The 20,544-nt window shown below is 40.6% G+C and overlaps 1 protein-coding gene across 1 annotated transcript; it reads right to left on the bottom strand.

Moving 5' to 3' along the window:
* Positions 1-5,049: 5,049 nt before the first annotated feature.
* On the bottom strand, positions 5,050-19,723 carry IL26 (interleukin 26). Its single transcript, XM_086403904.1, has 5 exons — positions 19,526-19,723; positions 19,383-19,439; positions 19,075-19,209; positions 5,547-5,612; positions 5,050-5,461 (listed from the first exon to the last, which is right to left on the bottom strand). The coding sequence occupies exons 1-5, from the start codon at positions 19,694-19,696 to the stop codon at positions 5,375-5,377; spliced, it is 516 nt and encodes a 171-aa protein (XP_086260030.1). The 5' UTR covers positions 19,697-19,723; the 3' UTR covers positions 5,050-5,374.
* Between the last annotated feature and the right edge of the window lie 821 nt (positions 19,724-20,544).

Raw genomic sequence — 20,544 nt, 5'->3', positions numbered from 1 at the left:
AGGAAATGCTAGGTGGGAACAGTGTTATAATGAAGGTTCTAGTATAACATGCAAAGTTGGACAGCATGCCCTTATTGTTCCTTTCAAATTATGAGAGTCTGTCCTCCTATGAGGGCTTCCCAGGTGGCTCAAGTGCTAAAGAATCCACCTGCCAATGCAGGAGACACAGGAGATGTGGGTTCAATCCCTGGGCCGGGAAGATCCCCTGGAGGAGGAAATGGCAACCTTCTCCAGTTTTCTTGCCTGGAAAATCACATGGAGAGAGGAGCCTGGTGGCCTACAGTCCATGGGATCGCTAAGAGTCAGATACAACTTAGCAACTAAGTACACACACTCTCACACACACACAAGCATGCTCCTAGGAAGTCCAGATTTCAACACATTTCTGTGTTGGTGAAAAGGAGATGCTAGAATCTCAGTACAGTTTATTGTTCTGAATCCTTGTTTACACTGCATGCCTGCTTGCCGTGCATTGCACCACTTCAGTGGTGTCTGGCTCTTTGTGACCCCATGGACTGTAGCCCACCTGGCTCCTCTGTCCATGGGATTCTTCAGGCAAGAATACTGGAGTGGGTTGCCATTTCCTCCTCCAGGGCTTGTTTACCTTATCAGTAGAAAATGTAAAACCCTAGAATCATCCTAGGCTATTTCTTCAGCACTGATTCCCTGTAAACCAGTTGGTCACTGAGTTATATCAATTTTACCTCCTAAATATCTCCAAAATCCATTTCCCTTCTCCAGCCTCACTGGCATTGTTTTGTTTTTTGTTGTTTTTTTTTTTTTTGGCATTGTTCCATTCTAAAAATACTTCCTGAATGTCTGCTCTAGGACAATGCCATACTCAGCACCAAGGACATGATGTTGAATAAGACTCAGTCTGTCTTCAAGAAAGATATGTGAGCAAATAGAAAATTACAATATGATGTGGTAAAAGCTATGCTTTGCAAGAGACCTATAACCCAGCCTGAGAGTCAGGGCTGGGGGGAGGGGTCATAGAAGGCTTCCTGGAAGCCTGGAAGCCTGGAAGAGGCAACAACTGAGGTGAGATTTAAAGGCTAAATTATCTAAAACTTCATCCATTAGCGCCACGCGTCCTGACCTCCACTCCACTGCACCTTCTCCACGGCTCCATTATTGCTTATATTTCACCATATGATTGCTTATCTATCTCCATTCCTAAGTCCTAAATTGCTAAAAAGCAATTATGAGTTTTATTGATGATTATGACCCCGCTCATGACCATGAGGCTAGCAGACACTAAGCATTTGATGAATATTTACAGATTGATTGGTTTTCATTTTAGTGAACAACTCTCAGGCCTAGCAAAGGATACGATTCTCCTGACTTCTTAGGATGGGTAGTAACTCATAGCACAGTTCTGCAAGTACTTTTTAGAGTTTCTGCCGCTCCTTCTACTCAGCCTGACAGAGCTTTCACTTTTTGTTCCCGGCACTGTGTTCACATCTGACCTCTCCAGAACCTCCCTAACAGTGACTCCCATAGCTTCCCTCTCCGGAAGCCGTGTAGACCACAGCTACCTGGACAGAGACTGTGCTCCCTGAAGGTCGACCGGGGCAGGACCAGGGCTGTACCACCTTCTAGCATCCCTCGTGGGGAGCCACAGTCATCAGCCCAGTGGAATGACTGACTGGGTGAGTGTGCTTTCGTACCTCCGTCTCTGGAAACAATGACAGGAGCTCTGAAACCAGCTTGAAACCTAAACATCGCGGCTTGGCTTTTTCTAAACTGGTCTCTGTGGGTAGGTCAAAATGATCATGTTCGAATTTCCAACTATTTTTCTAAGTTGGACCAGAATGAGGCAGTGGAAATTCATTAAAATGCAGTGTTTCCCAGTGTCTGAGACACGCTCCACCTGGGGTTAGGAAGATGATTCTACAAGGTACACAAATGAGCATGTTTTAGTTGAGACTGTCTTTGTTTAAGTTTAATGACCTGTGTTAAAAGTCATATGTTTATTTACAGCCACCTCTGAGTTGGGGCGAGTAAAAAAGTATGTTAATTTCAATTCCTTGTTGATGTAAATAATAACACAGATGCTCTTAGAGATCTCAGGTAGAGAAGCACTGTTCTATCACAGGCTTCAAATTTCATACCAACCAGTGACAATCCTGACAGCAGATATGCCAGAGCTGAAAGAAACCTTGGAAGTTATCTGCTCCAATTTACTACTTTATTCACTTATTCACTCAACAAATATATATCCGGCACTTACCGTTTAAAAGGATCTGGATAGAACTGCAGCGAATCAGAGAGGGACAGTCTAGTGGGAGAAATAGATACTAAATCTCAGAGGAATTATAATTAAGACAGGTTCTGTGAAGAAGTAAAAAGTGTATGAAACCATTAATGGCAGGATGATACCTGAATGAAACCTTAAAGGATTAGGAGAAACGAAGCAGGCAGAGCAGGGCTTGAGGGTGGTATTGGGAACAGATCGGGGAAGAGAACAGAGTATGTGAGGTCCTTTGAGGGCGTGTATCTGGCATAAAGGAAGACCTCAGTCGATTACCCATGGAAGCTAATTTCAGTCAGGATTCATCCAGAAACGCAGGCCCAGGAAGTGAATTGACCTGACATTAGCCACACCTCCTGAGAGAAGCAGGGCGCAGGCCTCGGTCCATTCTCTCAAGAGTTCATGCATTCACCTTATGCTAATGTAGTGCCCTGCATTTAGACCCCATTCTGGGTGCTGGAGACCCTCCAGGGAACAGAACAGATAAAGGTCCTGCCCCCACAGAGCCTGTATTCTGACATGGTGGAGAGTCAGTAAGTAAACAAGTCAAACCAACCACATCAGTGAGAGAGAAGTGGTTTAGAGAAAAGTGAGGGGTGGGGGGGATGATGCTTTGGATGGATGGCCCTCGGAGGATGAACGCAGAGACTTGAAGGAAGTTGGGACAAATCAGATCTCTTGGTCTCACTGAGGGCTTGTTTTTACCACTCCAGGCAATGGGGTAGTACTCAGGCTCTTTCTGTTCTCTCTGTGCTAAGAGCAGAGTCAAACCCTTAGCTCTAATTATAAGCTGCCAGACAAAAGATTTTAATAGGAAATGTAGTCTCCTAGGTGTGATCCAGAAGGGATCTGCCAGAAGGAATCTTCCCCTAGGAATGCTAAATTGCTTGGGGATTCTAGAGCATCCTGTGGGCATTTGGAGTATGCAGCTACTTCTCAGTATGTAACCATCACTGGTTCTGGTGAAGTCTAGAGTGGGACCTGTAATCAGAGGGAAACTTTTGCCCTGAGCCCACAGTGACACACCCAATATAGTTTCCTCCCTGTGCACCAGGACACCAGCTCCTCTCTGCTTAACTGCCTTTTCAAAATACTAGTCTTTATTCAAACACACTAAAAACATGCTTTTCCCTTTGGTATTTGAAAAAAAGTTTGTGATTAGACACCAGCACAAGGATATTGCTTTCTTGTTCAGGGATGATGTTTAAAATCCTACAGTGCTTCTGAATTTAGCAGCTTTTTAACTGTTCTAGGCAAACCAAAGAATTCAAGAAACAAAAACATCAAATTCATCAGCAGGGAAGGGACATATGTCTACTTGTGGCTGATTCACGTCGTTGTACAGCAGAAACTGACATGACATTGTAAAGCAATTATCCTCCAATTAAAAGTAATTTAAAAACAACTTTGAATTCAATTACTCCAAAGTATTAGAACATAGGTGAAATTTTATCCCAAAGGACCTAAAGTTGTCTGATTGGCAAATGTGACTATGTCACGTCCCCTCTAATACCTGGAGTTCCAAAGTAATGAAACAGCCTAAGAATGGTAACCAAGACGGGCAGCTCCCAGCTCTGTGGAAGCACAGCACAAATTCAGCTCTGAGGGTGCCCGTTCCTGGAAAACACTGAGGCCCTGAAAGTGAGGCAATGAGAGGCCATGGATGGTTCACCACTTGCTCTTGGGTCCATGGGAAAGCCAGGGGAAAGATTCCTGACCCCCAAGATGCCAGCTCTTCCAAATATTTCTCAACAAGGAAGGCTGCCGCATTACTGATGGCCTCAAAGCCTGCCCTGGGAAGCCCTAAGTCAACAGCACGAAAGGAAAGCAGAGTACCCCAGGCTCCCCACCCCAAAACCCCTCCACTCACCACACCTTTCCCTGCCTGTGGACTTGTCTAATAATGAGGTCCCCAGTGAGATAAGACATAGGGCCAGAGGGCGTTGATGGGGAAGACAGAAAGGAGAAGGGGCAAGAAACAAAGGGATAATTTTGGAATATGAAAGAGAAGGGAGTCCCCAGTGGATAGATAAATGACTATGTGATTGAAAAGACTGGATGGTGGGAAAACAAGAGAAGAGATGCCAAGGATGAAAACCAAAAAGGCCTTCAAGACACCCTGTCTATTCCTATCACAAAACACCAAGTCCTGGAGTTGTCTGTGTGCAGCAGAGATAGAATGGATGCTTTGTGAAAGTGAATTAGCCATCACACAAATTGCTCTCTGAAACTGCCCATGATTACTATGCTGAAGCAGTATTGTTTGATGCAAAACAATACTCAGGCTGTATGACTCATTCAACTGAAGGGCTGCTGTATGGGTAAGGTTTTTAGATAGTATGGCAAGTTTCCTGTGGTAGAATCTGAACTGCATTCAGACTTCTATTTGGCCTTTAATAACATTCTTAACAATGGCACCTTGAAGGAACATAATCAAGCTTTAGCATCATTTCCAATTAGTTCCTTGTAGTCTATGTAGCTTGAGTTACCTGTTAAAAGTGTATCTAGTAAACCATTCCAAGCAGTTAGTTTACATGTGCAACCATGTGATCTGATCTGATAGTTACCCATTATACCGAATGAAATTCTAGCATACTGTCTTAGAAAGGACATCCAGGACAAAGAATCACAACTTATTTCATTAAAATCAAAATCTGCTAGGGGCTAAGTTCACACTGGGCATAATTAATTATCATCAAGCCCTACGCTATGCTATGCTTACTCCTTAAGTAGACAATAATTATATACATGGCATCTATGTAAGTCTCACTATATTGTATCCCAGAAATCTGTCATTTTCTTTGAGCAAATATTACATGATTTAATTCTGGTTATACACTTTTAGATTAAACTCATACAGTGCACTTGGGAATGAGAAAACATATTCAAGATGAAAGCATTCTTTGAAAATACAGAAAATGTGCATATTAATAATAATTAATAAGATAAGATAATAAACTTATCTCCAAAATGCTATTGCATTAAATTCCTCTAGTCGTAACTTGCTGTTAGTACTATGTACAAAATATTTAAAAGGAAATACACTGCTGTAAATTGATCTCTGGCTGTGCTTATTATATTTCAAAATAATAATCAAATCAATCTACTTGGATCCTTGAATTACTTAATACTTTCCAAGAATTGTTTAATCCACGAAAGAAGAATGTCCAGTTCACTTATGGCTTTGTAGATTCCTTTCTTTCCAATCTGCAGATAAAGTAGAAATATTAGAAGCAGAAATATTTCATATCTTTAAAAAAAGTACTCAAAGACATGAATTTGGTATACTAACCTCATAAAATGTTCTTTTCATCCTAGTAATGGATTTCATCTCTCTAGCTGATGAAGCACAGGAAATCTAAGAAATTAGCAGTAAATACAGAAATATTGCTGAAGAAGGACTAGTATTCACTCTTCCATCCACTCAACCAACAATTTTTGAGCACATTGTGGGCATGAAATACACTGGCAAATAAATAATACTTGTCCTCTGTCCTAACAGAGTTTACAGTTTCATGAGGGAGAATAATGATATATTTAAAAAAAATGAAAAATGAAAATTTACAAACTGCAACTAAAGCTGTGTTTGTAATGCATGACTGTATGATAGGGATTTACAGAAATGACCCTCTTTCAAGTGGATGGTCAGAGAAGGTTCTTTTGGGGAATGACACTTAAATTAAGGTCTGAAAAGGGGGGAGGCAGCAGGTATGTGGGGAAGTGAAGAAAGAAAAGAGGGATTTGGAAAGGATACACAGGTGGAATAATTCAGGGAACCTGAGTGAAAGGTGTACAAATGTCCTGAGGCGAGAAAGACTATGCCTTCCAGAAACCTAAAGAAACCATGGCTGGAGCAAGAGAGATGCTAGAAACACAAGAGATGTGGGAATGATGAGAAAAAAATTTTACTTTTTGAAAAATCGCCCTGGCTGTTTTAAATATTGATGTTGATTCCCAGGAGAAAGCACCAGGAAATGAATATTAGTTTCTAAATCATGAAGAAGAGTAAGCTAGTGTCTTGAGAAGACAGCTTGTAGCCTGACTTGGGGTGGAGAGATTGGGAAATGCTGGTCTCCTTTGAGGAGGTGAGTTTTCAAATATGAGCACGAGAATCACTTAGGAGTCATGGGGAAGAAATTCTCCATCTTCCTTTCCTCATCTGTTTTCTCCCACAGAGTCCCATAGGGAAGACCTTGCATAGGAAGGTAGAAATTCTTCCTGTGAAAGAGGCTTTTGTGATGAGGTATGGAAGAGCTGCACACAGAATGTGAAGGTTCCATCTGCAGGACTCACAAGCACAAGAGCTGAACCTCCCTGTGATAAGAGCCATCAATTTAGAGGATGTTTCCTCCCACACCAGATCCTGTGAGGCCAAGACAATGTGGAACCGATCCAGGGCAGTGGTAGCCAGAATCAGAGTATACAGTCAGAAAGAATTCATTCCTTCGTTAAACAAGCATTCATGAAGTGCCTACTAATTGTCAGATCATGTGCCAGACATAATAATGAGCAAAACAGAGGTAGCAAATAGATAGTGATAGATGGGAAAATCAACAAATACAAGATCAATAATAGAAGATAAAAATCCAGCAGTTCTTCTTTATCCCAATTTCCCTCCATGTGAAGATTGTTAGATAAAAATAATAGTTTTATTAGCATTTTGTTAGCATTCTGTGTCAGGCACTAATATGAAGGCTTTGGTTATATTAACTCATTCAGTCATCAAAACAACCTTATGAGGTAGGTACTATTATCACTCTCATTTTACAGGTTAGAAAAACCAAGCATTGAAGTTAACATTCTGTCAATGTTCACATAGTATTAATAAGTAGAAGAGCTGAGATCCAAACCCAGGTATTTTGACTCCAGAGTATGTATTTAAAAGCCACTATATTACACTATTTCTACACTGTATATGCACTACTATACTATTTTTTTAGATTAAAAAACCTGCATAACTTGGAAAAGATATTCCAGCCAAGCCATTCTCCTGTTGAAAATCTTAAATATCCAGTTCCAAAGAAAGATTAGTTCAAAGATTTCTGCTGCTGCTAAGTCACTTCAGTTGTGTCCAACTCTGTGCAACCCCAGAGATGGCAGCCCACCAGGCTCCCCCGTCCCTGGGATTCTCCAGGCAAGAACACTGGAGTGGGTTGCCATTTCCTTCTCCAATGCAGGAAAGTGAAAAGTGAAACGGAAGTCGCTCAGTTGTATCTGACTCTTAGCGACCCCATGGACTGCAGCCCACCAGGCTCCTCCACCCATGGGATTTTCCACGCAAGAGTACTGGAGTGGGGTGCCATTGCCTTCTCCGTCAAAGATCTCTACTCTGTATTATCCTAGGGGAAATGTGGGAATGCCTCTAAAAGCCTAAGCTAATTGACAGAGAAAGACACACAGAGACAGAGAGACTTCAACCTGAAAATGCACAGTGTGATAACAAACAAAAGACGAAAAACTCTGTGTGTGTCTATTTGTGTGTGTGTGTTTTGCTCCCTTTGTTCATTTGTTTTCCAGATTGGAACTGCAAAAGTAAATTCTAGAAATACCGTGTCTAGTTCCAGCCAGGAGAGTAGTTCTGGAAATAATTATTATAGAGAGGACTGCCTATCACTTTTTAAATGGAGAATTTGGCTAGATGCTAAATCTGTCCAGTCAGAAATTATCTAGTATAAATGTAGTTGGCCCAAACATTGCAACTGGAAGAGAGGACTTCATGAGGATAATCAATACTTGCCAATTCCAATATATCCAAAGTTCTTAGATGCAAAGAACAGTCACAAGGAACTGAATAAGCAAGTCATAGGGCACAATATCAAATATGCCTGTGTCCGGATTTAAATTTTTAACACTAGAATCCACCTGCCAATGCAGGAAACAAGGGTTTGATCTCTCATCCAGGAAGATCCACATGCCACAGAGCAACTAAGCCCATGAGCCATAACTACTGAGCCCTGTGCTCTAGAGCCCAGGAACCGCAACCACTGAAGCACGAACACCCTACAGCCCTTGCTCTGCAACAAGAGAAGCCACTGCAATGAAAAACCTGTGCTCTGCAACTAGAGAGTAGCCCCCACTGGCCACAACTAGAGAAAAACCCGTGCAGTAATGAAGACTCAGCACAGCCAAAAATAAATAAATATTAAAAAAAAAAAAAAAAGATTTAACACTGAAAATGTGAGACCAAAGAAGCCAACCAAATTCTGGACATTACAGAAATTAAATGTCATTAAGGCATTCCTTCAGAGAAGGCAATGGCACCCCACTCCAGTACTTTTGCCTAGAAAATCCCATGGACGGAGGAGCCTGGTAGGCTGCAGTCCATGGGGTCGCTAGAGTCAGACACGACTGAGCAACTTCACTTTCGCTTTTCACTTTGATGCATTGGAGAAGGAAATGGCAACCCACTCCAGTGTTCTTGCCTGGAGAATCCCAGGGACGGGGAAGCCTGGTGGGCTGCCGTCTATAGGGTTGCTAGAGTCGGACAGTAGGACTGAAGAGACTTAGCAGCAGTAGCAGCAGCAAGGCATTCCTTAATGATGAGGCCCTCTCCCCCAGACAGCTTGGGCCTACAGGGCCTCCCATAAATAAGGCAGGAATTACAAGAAAGGTTTCTGACTTCATTCCATCTAAGGCACACGCTACCCTAAGAAGAACAAAGAGAGTAGAAGAGGAGAAAAACAAGGTTTGGCAAAAAATAAAAACCCATCACTTAATAGCGGCAGTGTTTCCTCTAGAGCTCTGTAGGTTTATGGTATTCTTTCTGGTGCCTTGAGATCCATTTACTATAAATGACCCCTAGTAAATGCAAGAGGTTTTCATTTTCCTCACTGTTATAAATACGTCTATAGACCCAGTAGGATAGCCTGATTTTACTGCTAATTCAGATTTCTTTGCTTGGAAGGAGGAATTTACAAAACAATGATTCCCTTTACCTTATATTTCAAGGTATAGTTCCATTTGCAGAAAACAGCATGCAAAACCAAAGGGCAGCAGTTTTGTTCTAAGAATGGCTGCATGATTTGACAGACTCGGGCAAAGCAGTCATGATCTGGACAAGAGGCAATGTATTAGTAGGGCTGGAATAACCAGGGACTGGCTCAAAAACAAAAAAATAATGTGTGTGTGATAGTCACAGAATAGCAAACACAAGGCAACAGCCTAATCATTCACCACTAAGTCAATGGATATTTATTGCATACTTACTATACGCTAGGCATATAATCGTGTGTCTGACCACATAGCATTGATTTTACTTAATTTATAAAAGTGCCCCTAAATGCTGAAAACCGCCTTGGGGCACAAGCAATGGCTCATAACTGTCAGAGACAGCAAAGGAAAAATCACAATACTACATGATGAATACTGTGATTTAAAAACAAAAACCCGTTCTGGGGACATTAAAAACAAAAACCCGTTCTGGGGACACATCAGAGGCCATCCAACTGAGGGATCCCAGAAGGCTTCCAGAAGGAAAAAACAAGAGAGTTGCATCTTGAAGGGTGACTAAAATGGAGTGGAAGAAACAGAAAGAATGGATGAGTAGGCAAAGGAAGCCCGATGCTCAAAGGTTGGAGAGAACAGAGATTATTTATTTATTTAATTTGTTATTATTGTTATTATTTTGGGGGCCACATGTGGGATGGGCCACATGTGGGAAAAATAGATGTAATCCTTGAACCTGAATCCCTGACAGCATGTGGGATCCTAGTTCCCTAACCAGGGATCGAACCTGTGCTCCCTGCATTGGCACTGCGGAGTTTTAAGCACTGGACCACGGAAGTCCAGCAATGATAATTCAGACACCCTTCTGGTCTCAGATTGTTACCTGTGATATGGCCCCCAACCTCCAACCCTCAGCATCCTCTTGTTTGTTCCCTTCATGGCACCTATCAAAATCTGAGAGTTGCTGAAACTGACTGAGAGCATTCTCAAAAGAGTTCTGTACAGAAAGAGATATTATCTATCAATTTTTGGTGAATTTCCAGCATCTGGAATAGTGTTCAGCAACACTAGATACTCAGGGCTTGTTTAATGAATGAATCAATGAATGAAATGCAAGCATCAGCTTAGAGCTTTGGAGTTCACAAAGCCCACTGGTTTAATATTAATAGTAGTCTGAAGTATATACTGGGCATTAGTGAGCTCTGTTTAAAACAATTTGATGAAAAAATAAATGTAATCCTTAAATCTGAATCCCCAATATCCACAACATGTTTGAAAAATCATGAAAATATGTACTGTGTATTATATACACTAAAACAAAAATGAAAAATCCCTCTTCGCTGATAACTCTGAGGAAATGAAATAGCTTGGCCAGGGAGTGGACAGCTGTACATATCATAGTCTCTCACCCTGTACTGTTACAAATAATGACCTCAAATTCTTCCTACAAAAAGAGTTTTACTATACTATAGTCCTCGAGGAGCATGTACTATAGTCTTTTATGAGGCTTCCCAGGTGGCGCTAGTGTTAAGGAACCCGCCTGCCAACACAGGAGACCGTAAGAGATGCGGCTTCAATCCCTGGGTTGGGAAGATCCCCTGGAGGAGGGCATGACAACCCACTTCAGTGTTCTTGCCTGGAGAATCCCATGGACAGAGGAGCCTGGCGGGCTACAGTCTATAGGGTCGCACAGAGTCGTATACGATTTAATGGACTTAGCACAGCACAACTAAGGAATAACTTTGACAGAAAATAAGTTCTATAATATAATTAGAAAATATATTTAGAAAAGTTAAAACTGATGACTTATAAATGATCTCTTTATCTTTCACTTAAAGTAACACTATAAGTAAAACACTAACTTTAGGCACTAAAAAGGTATTTGATTGTTTAAGAGAATCTCTCCTTTGGAAATTGTTGAGAAAATGCAATTGAAAGAAAATTAGTGTTCTACGTATGGAAAACAGTAAAGAAAGATATGAACAATTTTACAGAACTACTACGTATTAGGCACTTTGACATAGTATCTTATTTAATTCTTCCAAAAACCACATGAGATTATTGGTATTGTTAAAGACAAGTTTAGGACTTCATAGTCAATGAAAGAATAAACCAGGATTAGTCTTACTTCCTGCTTCAGTTTTTATCAGTTCAGCCAATTATTATTTTTAAAATATTCAAAATTGCAAACATAAATAATTGGAAATGCTTCACAACTTGATAAGCTAGTTGCAGCTGATGATACAAATTACTTTTCAAACTTTCTACAAGAATTAGAGATACAAATATTCTATTTAACAAGACTTACCAAACTTAAAAATTAATCACATACAATTAATGTAAAGAAACAGAGCTCTCTAATTACCAATTATTATTTAGACTCTCAAAATATTAATTAAAGTAGATGATGAAATCTTGAAACTAATGTACTTTTTTTCCAGTTTCAACTTTGAGAACTAGCAATTAGGCAAATTATCCTATGAATTCAACTAAGCAACTTTCAAGTCTGAGAGTTTTTCTATAAGAATCTTTAAAACATCTTTTTACAAAGAGGCACTTTCCAAATATCATTTAGACAAATACCATGGGATCGAAAAGAGTCGGACACAACTGAAAGACTTCAACTTTCACTTTCACTTTTCAGGGCTAACAAAGATTAAAAACAAAGATTAAAAACAAAGATATTTGTGTTATCCTTTGCTTTCTTTCTTTAAACAATTATGCCACCTGAATTATTAATCAGACTTATTAAATGTATAATATTTTACTAGGTGCTGCAAAATACCTAGAATGTTCTCAGAAACAATAAGATGACATTCAAATGTAGTGCTGCTGGGATTCCAGACATTGGAGTCTGTCATGAAAACTGTTGTAGTGTCGTGTCTTAAGAATGGCTCGAGAAGATGCCAGTCTCGGTGGATTTATAGAGAAACCCTAAACTTTAAAGAACCAGAAAGACTTCTCAAAAATGAAAAAAAATTTTTGTCCAGGAGGTAATAATGAAGCTAAGAGAAAATAACAACTCATTGATCACCTTGAAAGAATATTAGAAAATCAATCCTTATATTGAAAACTGATAAATAAAGAAAAAGAATTACATGTTTCTTTTTAACAGTACAGATTAAATTATTGGAGCAAATGAAATGACAGGTTTTAATTAAAAATATGTCATCATTTGGTAACGTTTAAAAATATCTCATATATTTGCATAAACAGTTGACAGTAAATAAAATTGCACACTATCTAGAAAATCACAATATTTAAAACAGGTAAGAACCAGAATTACATGTTTATTCTGACCTTCTTATATGATAAGGTCCTCAGGACAGCCAAACAATTAGTTAGGGGGAGATTTCTTTACATAATTATCCCTATTTATAAATGAAGGAATAGAATTTTAAAAGCATTATTTTGCAATGTTTTATGAATTAATAGATCTAAACAATAATTATCATAGACTGATAACAGAAATAGAGGTCATATAGTACATTCTAGAAGCTAAAGGAAAGATGGATCATGTGAAGTAGGAAAGGGAAAATATTGAACAAATTCAGACTTCTAGTAACAAATGGGACTAAAGTAGGTTAGATATTACAGACTAAAAGATTTGTAAATTTTGTAAACTTGAAGATATAGCAATAGAAACTATCCGCAATAAAACACAATTCCCCTGGTGGCTCAGAGGTTAAAGCGTCTGCCTACAATGCGGGAGACCTGTGTTCAATCCCTGGGTCAGGAAGATCCTCTGGAGAAGGAAATGGCAACCTGCTCCAGTACTCTTGCCTGGAAAATCCCATGCACGGAGGAGCCTGGTGGGCTACATACAGTCCATGGAGTCACAAACAGTCGGACACGACTGAGCAACTTCACTTCACTTCACTTCACAATAAAACACAGAAGAACACTGCCATTAACCATAAAAATGAGAACAAGGATTTTGAACAATTTTAGCTCCAGCCACTCTAGGAAACAGCTTGGCTGTCTATTGCATAATTAAACACACACCTAACCTATGATCCAGCCTAGGTGGTTACCACTCCTACCTCTCAAGTGTTTACTCAGCAGAAGTGCGAATCTCTCTCCAAACAAAGACTTGCCTGGCATTTCTCCAGGCAAGATTACTGGAGTGAATTGCCATTTCCTTCTCGAGGGGATCTTTCCCACCCAGGGATTGAACCCCCTTTACTGACTGAGCCATTGGGGAAGTATATAAATATTCTTAGCAGCTTTATCTGTGATAATGAAAAACTGGAAAAAATAAATAGCCATCAATAGATGAATAGATAAAGTGTGGTATATCATTACAGTGCAATGCTAACTGGCAATGAAAAAGGGAGAAGTAATTGATACATTCAATAACATGAATGAATCTCAAAGTAATTATACTGGGTAGAAGAAGTCAGACTTTGAAGAATATGACACATATATAGATTTTCCTCATTTTATAATTGTCTCAAGTCCTGGTAAACCTATTGTTAGTTGAAAATATCTTAAGTCAAAAATGCATTTAAGGGACTCCCCTGGCAGTCCAGTGGTTAAGACTTTATCTTTCAACATGCGGAGTATGGGTTCAATCTCTGGTCAGGGAGCTAATATCGCACATGCTTCAAGGTCAAAAAACAGACATAAAACAGAAACAAGGTTGTAACAAATTCAATAAAGACTTAAAAATATGCATAGTATACCTAACTTTCCAAGCATCGTAGCTTAGTCTAGCCTAGCTTAAACGTGTTCAGAACACTTACATTGGCCTACAATGGAGAAAAATCATCGAACACAAGCCTATTTCATGATGAAATGTTGAATATCTCATAGAATTTATTCAATATTGTAATGAAAGTGAAAAACAGCATCGTCGTCTGGGTACAGAGCGGTGGTGAGTGAGTTGGTTGTTTACCCTCATGATCTCATGGCTGACCGGGAGCTGGGGCTGCCGCTGCTGTCCAATATCAAGAGAGAGTACTGTGCCAGGAATCACTAGCCCAGGAAAACTGGAAACACATACCTTTTGTACCTCTATAAAGTCAAAAATCACACCATTGTAAGTTAGGGATCATCTGTAAAACCATTTAGTTTAAATCCTGCTGCTGCTACTGCAGCTAAGTCGCTTCAGCCGTGTCCGACTCTGTGCGACCCCATAGACGGCTCCTCTGTCCCTGGGATTCTCCAGGCAAGAACACTGGAGTGGGTTGCCACTTCCTTCTCCAATGCATGAAAGTGAAAAGTCAAAGTGAAGTCGCTTAGTTGTGTCCGACTCTTAGCGACCCCATGGACTGCAGCCTACCAGGCTCCTCCGTCCATGGGATTTTCCAGGCAAGAGTACTGGAGTGGGGTGCCATTACCTTCTCCGCATCCCAGTCTGGGCTTCCCTAATGGCTCAGATGATAAAGAATCTGCCTGCAATGCAGGAGACCTGGGTTTGATCCCTGCAGAAGGGAATGGCTACCCACTCCAGTATTCTTGCCTGGAGAATTCCATGGACAGAGGCGCCTGGTGGACTACAGTACATGGGGTCAAAGAGCCAGACACTTCCACTTTCATCCCAGGCTGCTTGCTCTCTTCCTCAGACTTTCCTTGTCCTCCCTTATGACACTAGTGTGCACACTTTGGTCCAAGCACATTATTGCAGTGCTCTTTTCATTGTTTATTTTGCCTGGAGTCTCACCCCTGCAGACATACAGGTGGCCAACAGGCACGTGCAAAGATGCTCAATATCACTAATCATTAGTGACATGCAAATCAAAACTATAATGAGGTATCACCTCACACTGGTCAGATGACCATCATCAAAAAGTCTACAAATACTAAGTGCTGGAGAGGATGTGGAGAAAAAGGAATCCTTCTACAATGTTTGTGAGAATGTAAATTGCTGCAGCCTTTTTGGTTTTCCATTTTAAATATAGCAGTGTGTACATGTCGATCCCAAACTCCCTAACTATCCCTCCCTTCCCTCGACTCTTTCCCCTCTCTGTGAGTCTGTTTCTGTTTTGTAAAATAAGCTTATTTGTATAATTTCTTTTTGGATTCCTATAAGGGATATTATACAGATATTTCCAGAGATTCATTCTTCAGTCAGAATCACCACACCTAGGAATGTCTGCATCCAACAAAAAAAGAGATGACTGGAGTGGATAATAAATGCTATTTCTGGTTTTCTTTTTCTAACTCCAGATTCTACAGACCAAGACATGGATTTAGTCTCAGAATCAATTCCTCGAAAGTCTGCCCAAGATTCAGTAAGAGAGAGAGGAGAGCTTTAAAGCAACCAGCAGAGCCACATAGAAGGGGGAGAAAAGTTTCTGCAACTTGCAAAGCTTTGATTCATTGGCATATTCAAGAATTAATGATAGCCTGAGGTCCCTGGAAGGAAGGGGGAAAAAAGAAACAAAGTGACAATCACACATCTGGTGGAGGGCACAGCTGCTCTGCTTAGGAAAGCTGCCCCCATGCTATCTTCCCAAAATTAAAGCAAATGTTCAAATGTTCAAAAAAGAAGAAAAGAAAATATCACATGTAAATAAATGTCACCTATCGCATTTTATAACTTCTCCCTCCTAAACTCTGCCCCATCCACTGATTCAGAATTCCACATAGAGAGGCAAATGCCCAGTTGATTTATATTACACATACTTGCTTCTGTAGCCAAAAAGAAAAAATGGTGATTGCCAGAAAAACTAAATGCAAGCCTGTTATTAAAATTAAACTTATTTCCCTAAATCAATATCTGAGGCGACTTTCTAAAGCTCAGCTTAATCTTTCGACTTTCTTTTTTAGAGTTTCACGGAGGCGGTTTTTTTACTCCAGCACATATGAGCCAAATGAACCAAAGCTAATAAGGGTTGTATTGGGAGGGGAGATTAGAAGGAAAGACCAGAATTAGGTGGCCCTCAGGATGGAGAAGGCAATGGCACCCCACTCCAGTACTCTTGCCTGGAAAATCCCATGGACGGAGGAGCCTGGTAGGCTGCAGTCAATAGGGTTCCCAAGAGTCGGACACGACTGAGCGACTTCACTTTGACTTTTTACATTCATGCATTGGAGAAGGAAATGGCAACCAACTCCAGTATTCTTGCCTAGAGAATCCCAGGGATGGGGGAGCCTGGTGGGCTGCCGTCTATGGGGTCGCACAGAGTCGGATATGACTGAAGCGACTTAGCGGCAGCCGCAAAAGCAGGATTGGCTAGGTGATGTGCTCGTATTTGGCCACAAGGGGGAGCCAGCCGCCTTGGAAAGCCTCCACGATCAGCCTGAGAAGGACGGCCTACTCCCATCCTGCAGTAGCCCGTCTCAAGAAAAGCTCTTGACAAATTAAGGTCCCTTTAGGAAATGACTTCTTCCACAACAAGTCAAGGAAAATCAGAGTTCCTAGATAGCTCTATGGTTTCTAAGTTTTTGGTCTGAAATATTGCTCGGTTTAGGTTATAACTATTATGTGGTCTCTAGCTATATGAGCTGAAGAAATAAAATCAATGGTGAAAGCAAACGTGGCTTTTGGGAGTTCCAGGTGTCCAGATATACTGTACTGTATCAGACAAGGATTTCTAGTACCTCAGCATCATTAACAAACTTCATTTACAATAATACTACATTAAATTGGATGGCTCTGTGTTTCGTGGCTCAGACGGTAAAGCGTCTGGCTACAATGCGGGAGACCCAGGTTCGATCCCTGGGTCGGGAAGATCCTCTGGAGAAGGAAATGGCAACCCACTCCAGTACTCTTGCCTGGAAAATCCCACGGATGGAAGAGGCTGGTAGGCCACAGTCCATGGGGTCGCAAAGAGTCGGACACGACTGAGCAACTTCACCTGTACCTTATTATTTTAATGGAATGTTAGAGTTTGGGGGAAACAATGCAGCTTATTTAACTTATATGCAGAGTACATCATGCGAAATGACAGGTTGGATGAAGCACAAGCTGAAATCAAGACTGCTGGGAGAAATATCAATAACCTCAGATACGCAGATGACACCACCCTTATGGCAGAAAGTGAAGAACTAAAGAGCCTCTTGATGAAAGTGAAAGAGGAGAGTCAAAAAGTTGGCTTAAATTCATCATTCAGAAAACTAAGATCATGGCATCTGGTCCCATCATTTCATGCCAAATAGATGGGGAAACAATGGAAACAGTGGCTGACTTTATTTTGGGGGGCTCCGAAATCATTGCAGATGGTGACTGCAGCCATGAAATTAAAAGATGCTTGCTCCTTGGAAGAAAAGCTATTACCAAACTAGACAGCATATTAAAAAGCAGAGACATTACTTTGCCAACAAAGGTCTGTCTAGTCAAAGCTATGGTTTTTCCAGTAGTCAAGTATGGATATGAGAGTTGGACTATAAAGAAAGCTGAGTGCCAAAGAATTGATGCTTTTGAACTGTGGTGTTGGAGAAGATTCTTAAGAGTTCCTTGGACTGCAAGGAGATCAAACCAGTCCATCCTAAAGGAATCAGTCCTGAATATTCATTGGAAGGACTGATGCTGAAGCTGAAACTCCAATACTTTGGCCACCTCATGCGAAGAGTTGACTCATTTAAAAAGCCCCTGATGCTGGGAAAGATTGAAGGTGGGAGGAGAAGGGGATGACAGAGGATGAGATGGCTGGATGGCATCAACAACGTGATGGACATGAGTTTGAGTAGGCTCCAGGAGTTGGTGATGGACAGGGAAGACTGGTGTGCTGCAGTCCATGGGGTCACAAAGAGTCGGACACAACTGAGCAACTGAACTGAACTGAATGCAACCCAAGTCCCAAAGGAGGATATAACTTAAACACAAACTAACCAAAGGGAACATAAATTTGTATGTTTTACCCTACTGACCAGCTCACCCTTATAAAAATTCTCTGCACTGTAGGCTGGAATTTGGATTACTGTGTACTTTCATGGACCACAAGAAAAAAGATGTCCTGGTATTTTAAAACTGAAAATCTGCTACCAGCAGCCCAGAGTTTAAGTTTCATGACCCTGATGCCCAAGGATAGAAAGCTCATTACCTTCTGGCGACCCAAGGACTGTAATAATCTTCACTACCCCCTACTTTGTCCCACCTACCAATACAACCACAGGAGACTGGAGACGGCATACTTAGAACAAAATCCACGCCACAGAAAAGACTCAACACTTCTCACAGAGGCGAGCCAACTAATATTGCCCAGATCCTGGCTTGGTTGTTTTGCTTTGTTTTGTTTTTCTATACTGATCTTGGGTGTTAGAAATACTGTCACTTCTGCCTTCTTAATTAGTACTTTATTGCTTAGGGTGATGGTGACCATACCACAGCATCAAATAATTTAGGTACCAAAGAAGGACACACTTCTTTTATCATTTTCTTTTCATTGAGACTTTGCCTTGTAAAGGATACAATTCTATACTTACACAAATAAATAAGAAAAAGTCTATCTAAAAGCACTTATCAATATGGGAGAGAAAGAGAAGAGGTAAGAGAAAGTGAGCAACAGAGAAAGAGGAAAAAGAGAGAGAGAAAGGAAAAAATAAAGGAAAGAAGAAAAACAATGACATCCTAGAAAAGTGTTTGGCATATCATTGGTGCTTCAGAAATATTTGTTACATGAATGAATTAGTTGGGATTTGCACAAAGAGAGACTGATTTGAAAAACTAAATATTGATCTGAGGCACATCTCATGTTCATTTAGCTCTCTTCAACTTATTTTACATGTCATTCCTTAAGAAATAGTACATAGTGGATGACAAGTTACACAGGATTATTTGATATTGTTTCCCTGGTGATGGATTCTCCATTTGGACTACAAGCCAACAATTAGAAAATCCCTTTACTCACCCTTTGGGGTGAAGACAAAATATGCTATTTTCTAAGTAGATGTCTAGGCTCAAAGCCATATTTGCTGTGCATACTTACACAGCGGCTCAGTTTCTGCCTGAGGCTATGAAAGTCTTCCACAAAGTGCATTTCCTTGCAAACTTGTAATTGGAGTTGACCAAAAACATCTTCCATGAAGAAGGACAAAAGTTGTTCCTGGAATCTGCAGTTTTTCTATAAATAAGATAGGAAAAAATTGCATAAGGTAAACCATGAGCAGCTTTTGTAAAATAAACTAAAATATCCCCCTGATTATTACTTCATGACCATCTGGAAAAATTTAAAATGCAAGGAGAAAAGCATGCAACAAGTAGAAATGTGAGAAAGAAAAGCAACCCCTGGCTTACCATAAATAGCTTTTTTGTTTTCTTTTTTAATAATCGTATATTTTTTATGCGATCTTCCTACAATAAAACAAAGAGAAATAAGATGTATCCAGAATTTCATATGTCCCTTAGGTCTTCATTTCTAAGCAGAGCCTAATACTTACTGGAATCGTTGCTCTGAGGCTTGCTGCCTTGACATAGAGAGTATCGACAGCTTGGGACAGGGTTCCCCTTGGGTAACACCTTTCGGCAAAGGATGATTGCTTGTGCTTAGCAATGGCAAGAGACAGAGTGACAAAGAGCAACCCACATCTCAAAATGCAACTCACCCACATTTCCCTCCACCCCACTCAGCTCGTGTCGCTCACAGTAACCAGACAGTTCTTGTGCTGGTTAGGCGGGAGGGTAACCTACTTACTTTAGCCCTCAAGGTCGCCTCTCCAATGAGATGCCGTGAAAGATAACCTACAGTTTAGAAAGAGGAAGATCACTTCAGTTCTAATTTTTTAGAGCTTGCTTCATAATCAAAAAACACTGACCACACCATACTGTGACGTTAAGTAAAAGCTCATATTTACTGGCAAGGTTGGGGCCCTGTTTCCAAAAAGAATTCAGAACCTCAGATGTGTCTCACAACAGATTTCATTATTTTAAAAGCCAAGCCATGCCAGTAAAAAACCCTGATCTCCTGGAGGCTGTGTGACTGTTTTGAAATATGGGAAAAAAAAAAAAAATCTGCTTTTGTAACTAGTATCCCAGAAAAAGTGTAGAATGAGCAGCCCTGAGAAACCTGCTCATGACCTCATATGGGTTTAACATTTGTCCTTTGCCAGATCCTTCACCTGCCCACCCCTACCCCACCAGAAGCCATCATTGTGCAGCCCACCATCAAGACTCAAGAGAAAAAATGTCCAATTGTTTTCAAGAATTTTTCCACCTCATACATTGTAACTCCCCCAACATATTCAAGACTTTTTTTGAACCAGGACCTGGAATTAAGACCTACTTAATTAACCTACCTAATTAACCTATTAATTTAATAAGTTCTCTATCATTTGTCCATGGGCTTCCCTGGTGGCTCAGATAGTAAAGCATCTGCCTACAATGCAGGAGACCCGGGTTCTATCCCTGGGTCGGGAAGATCCCCTGGAGAAGGAAATGGCAACCCACTCCAGTATCCTTG

This window comes from Bos grunniens, chromosome 5 (genome assembly GCF_055505025.1).
Source record: "Bos grunniens cultivar Pamir isolate PY7600 chromosome 5, Bosgru_T2T1.0, whole genome shotgun sequence".
NCBI lineage: Eukaryota > Metazoa > Chordata > Mammalia > Artiodactyla > Bovidae > Bos > Bos grunniens.
Note: the sequence above shows the minus strand (reverse complement) of the source record. Positions and strands in the feature narration are given on the sequence as shown.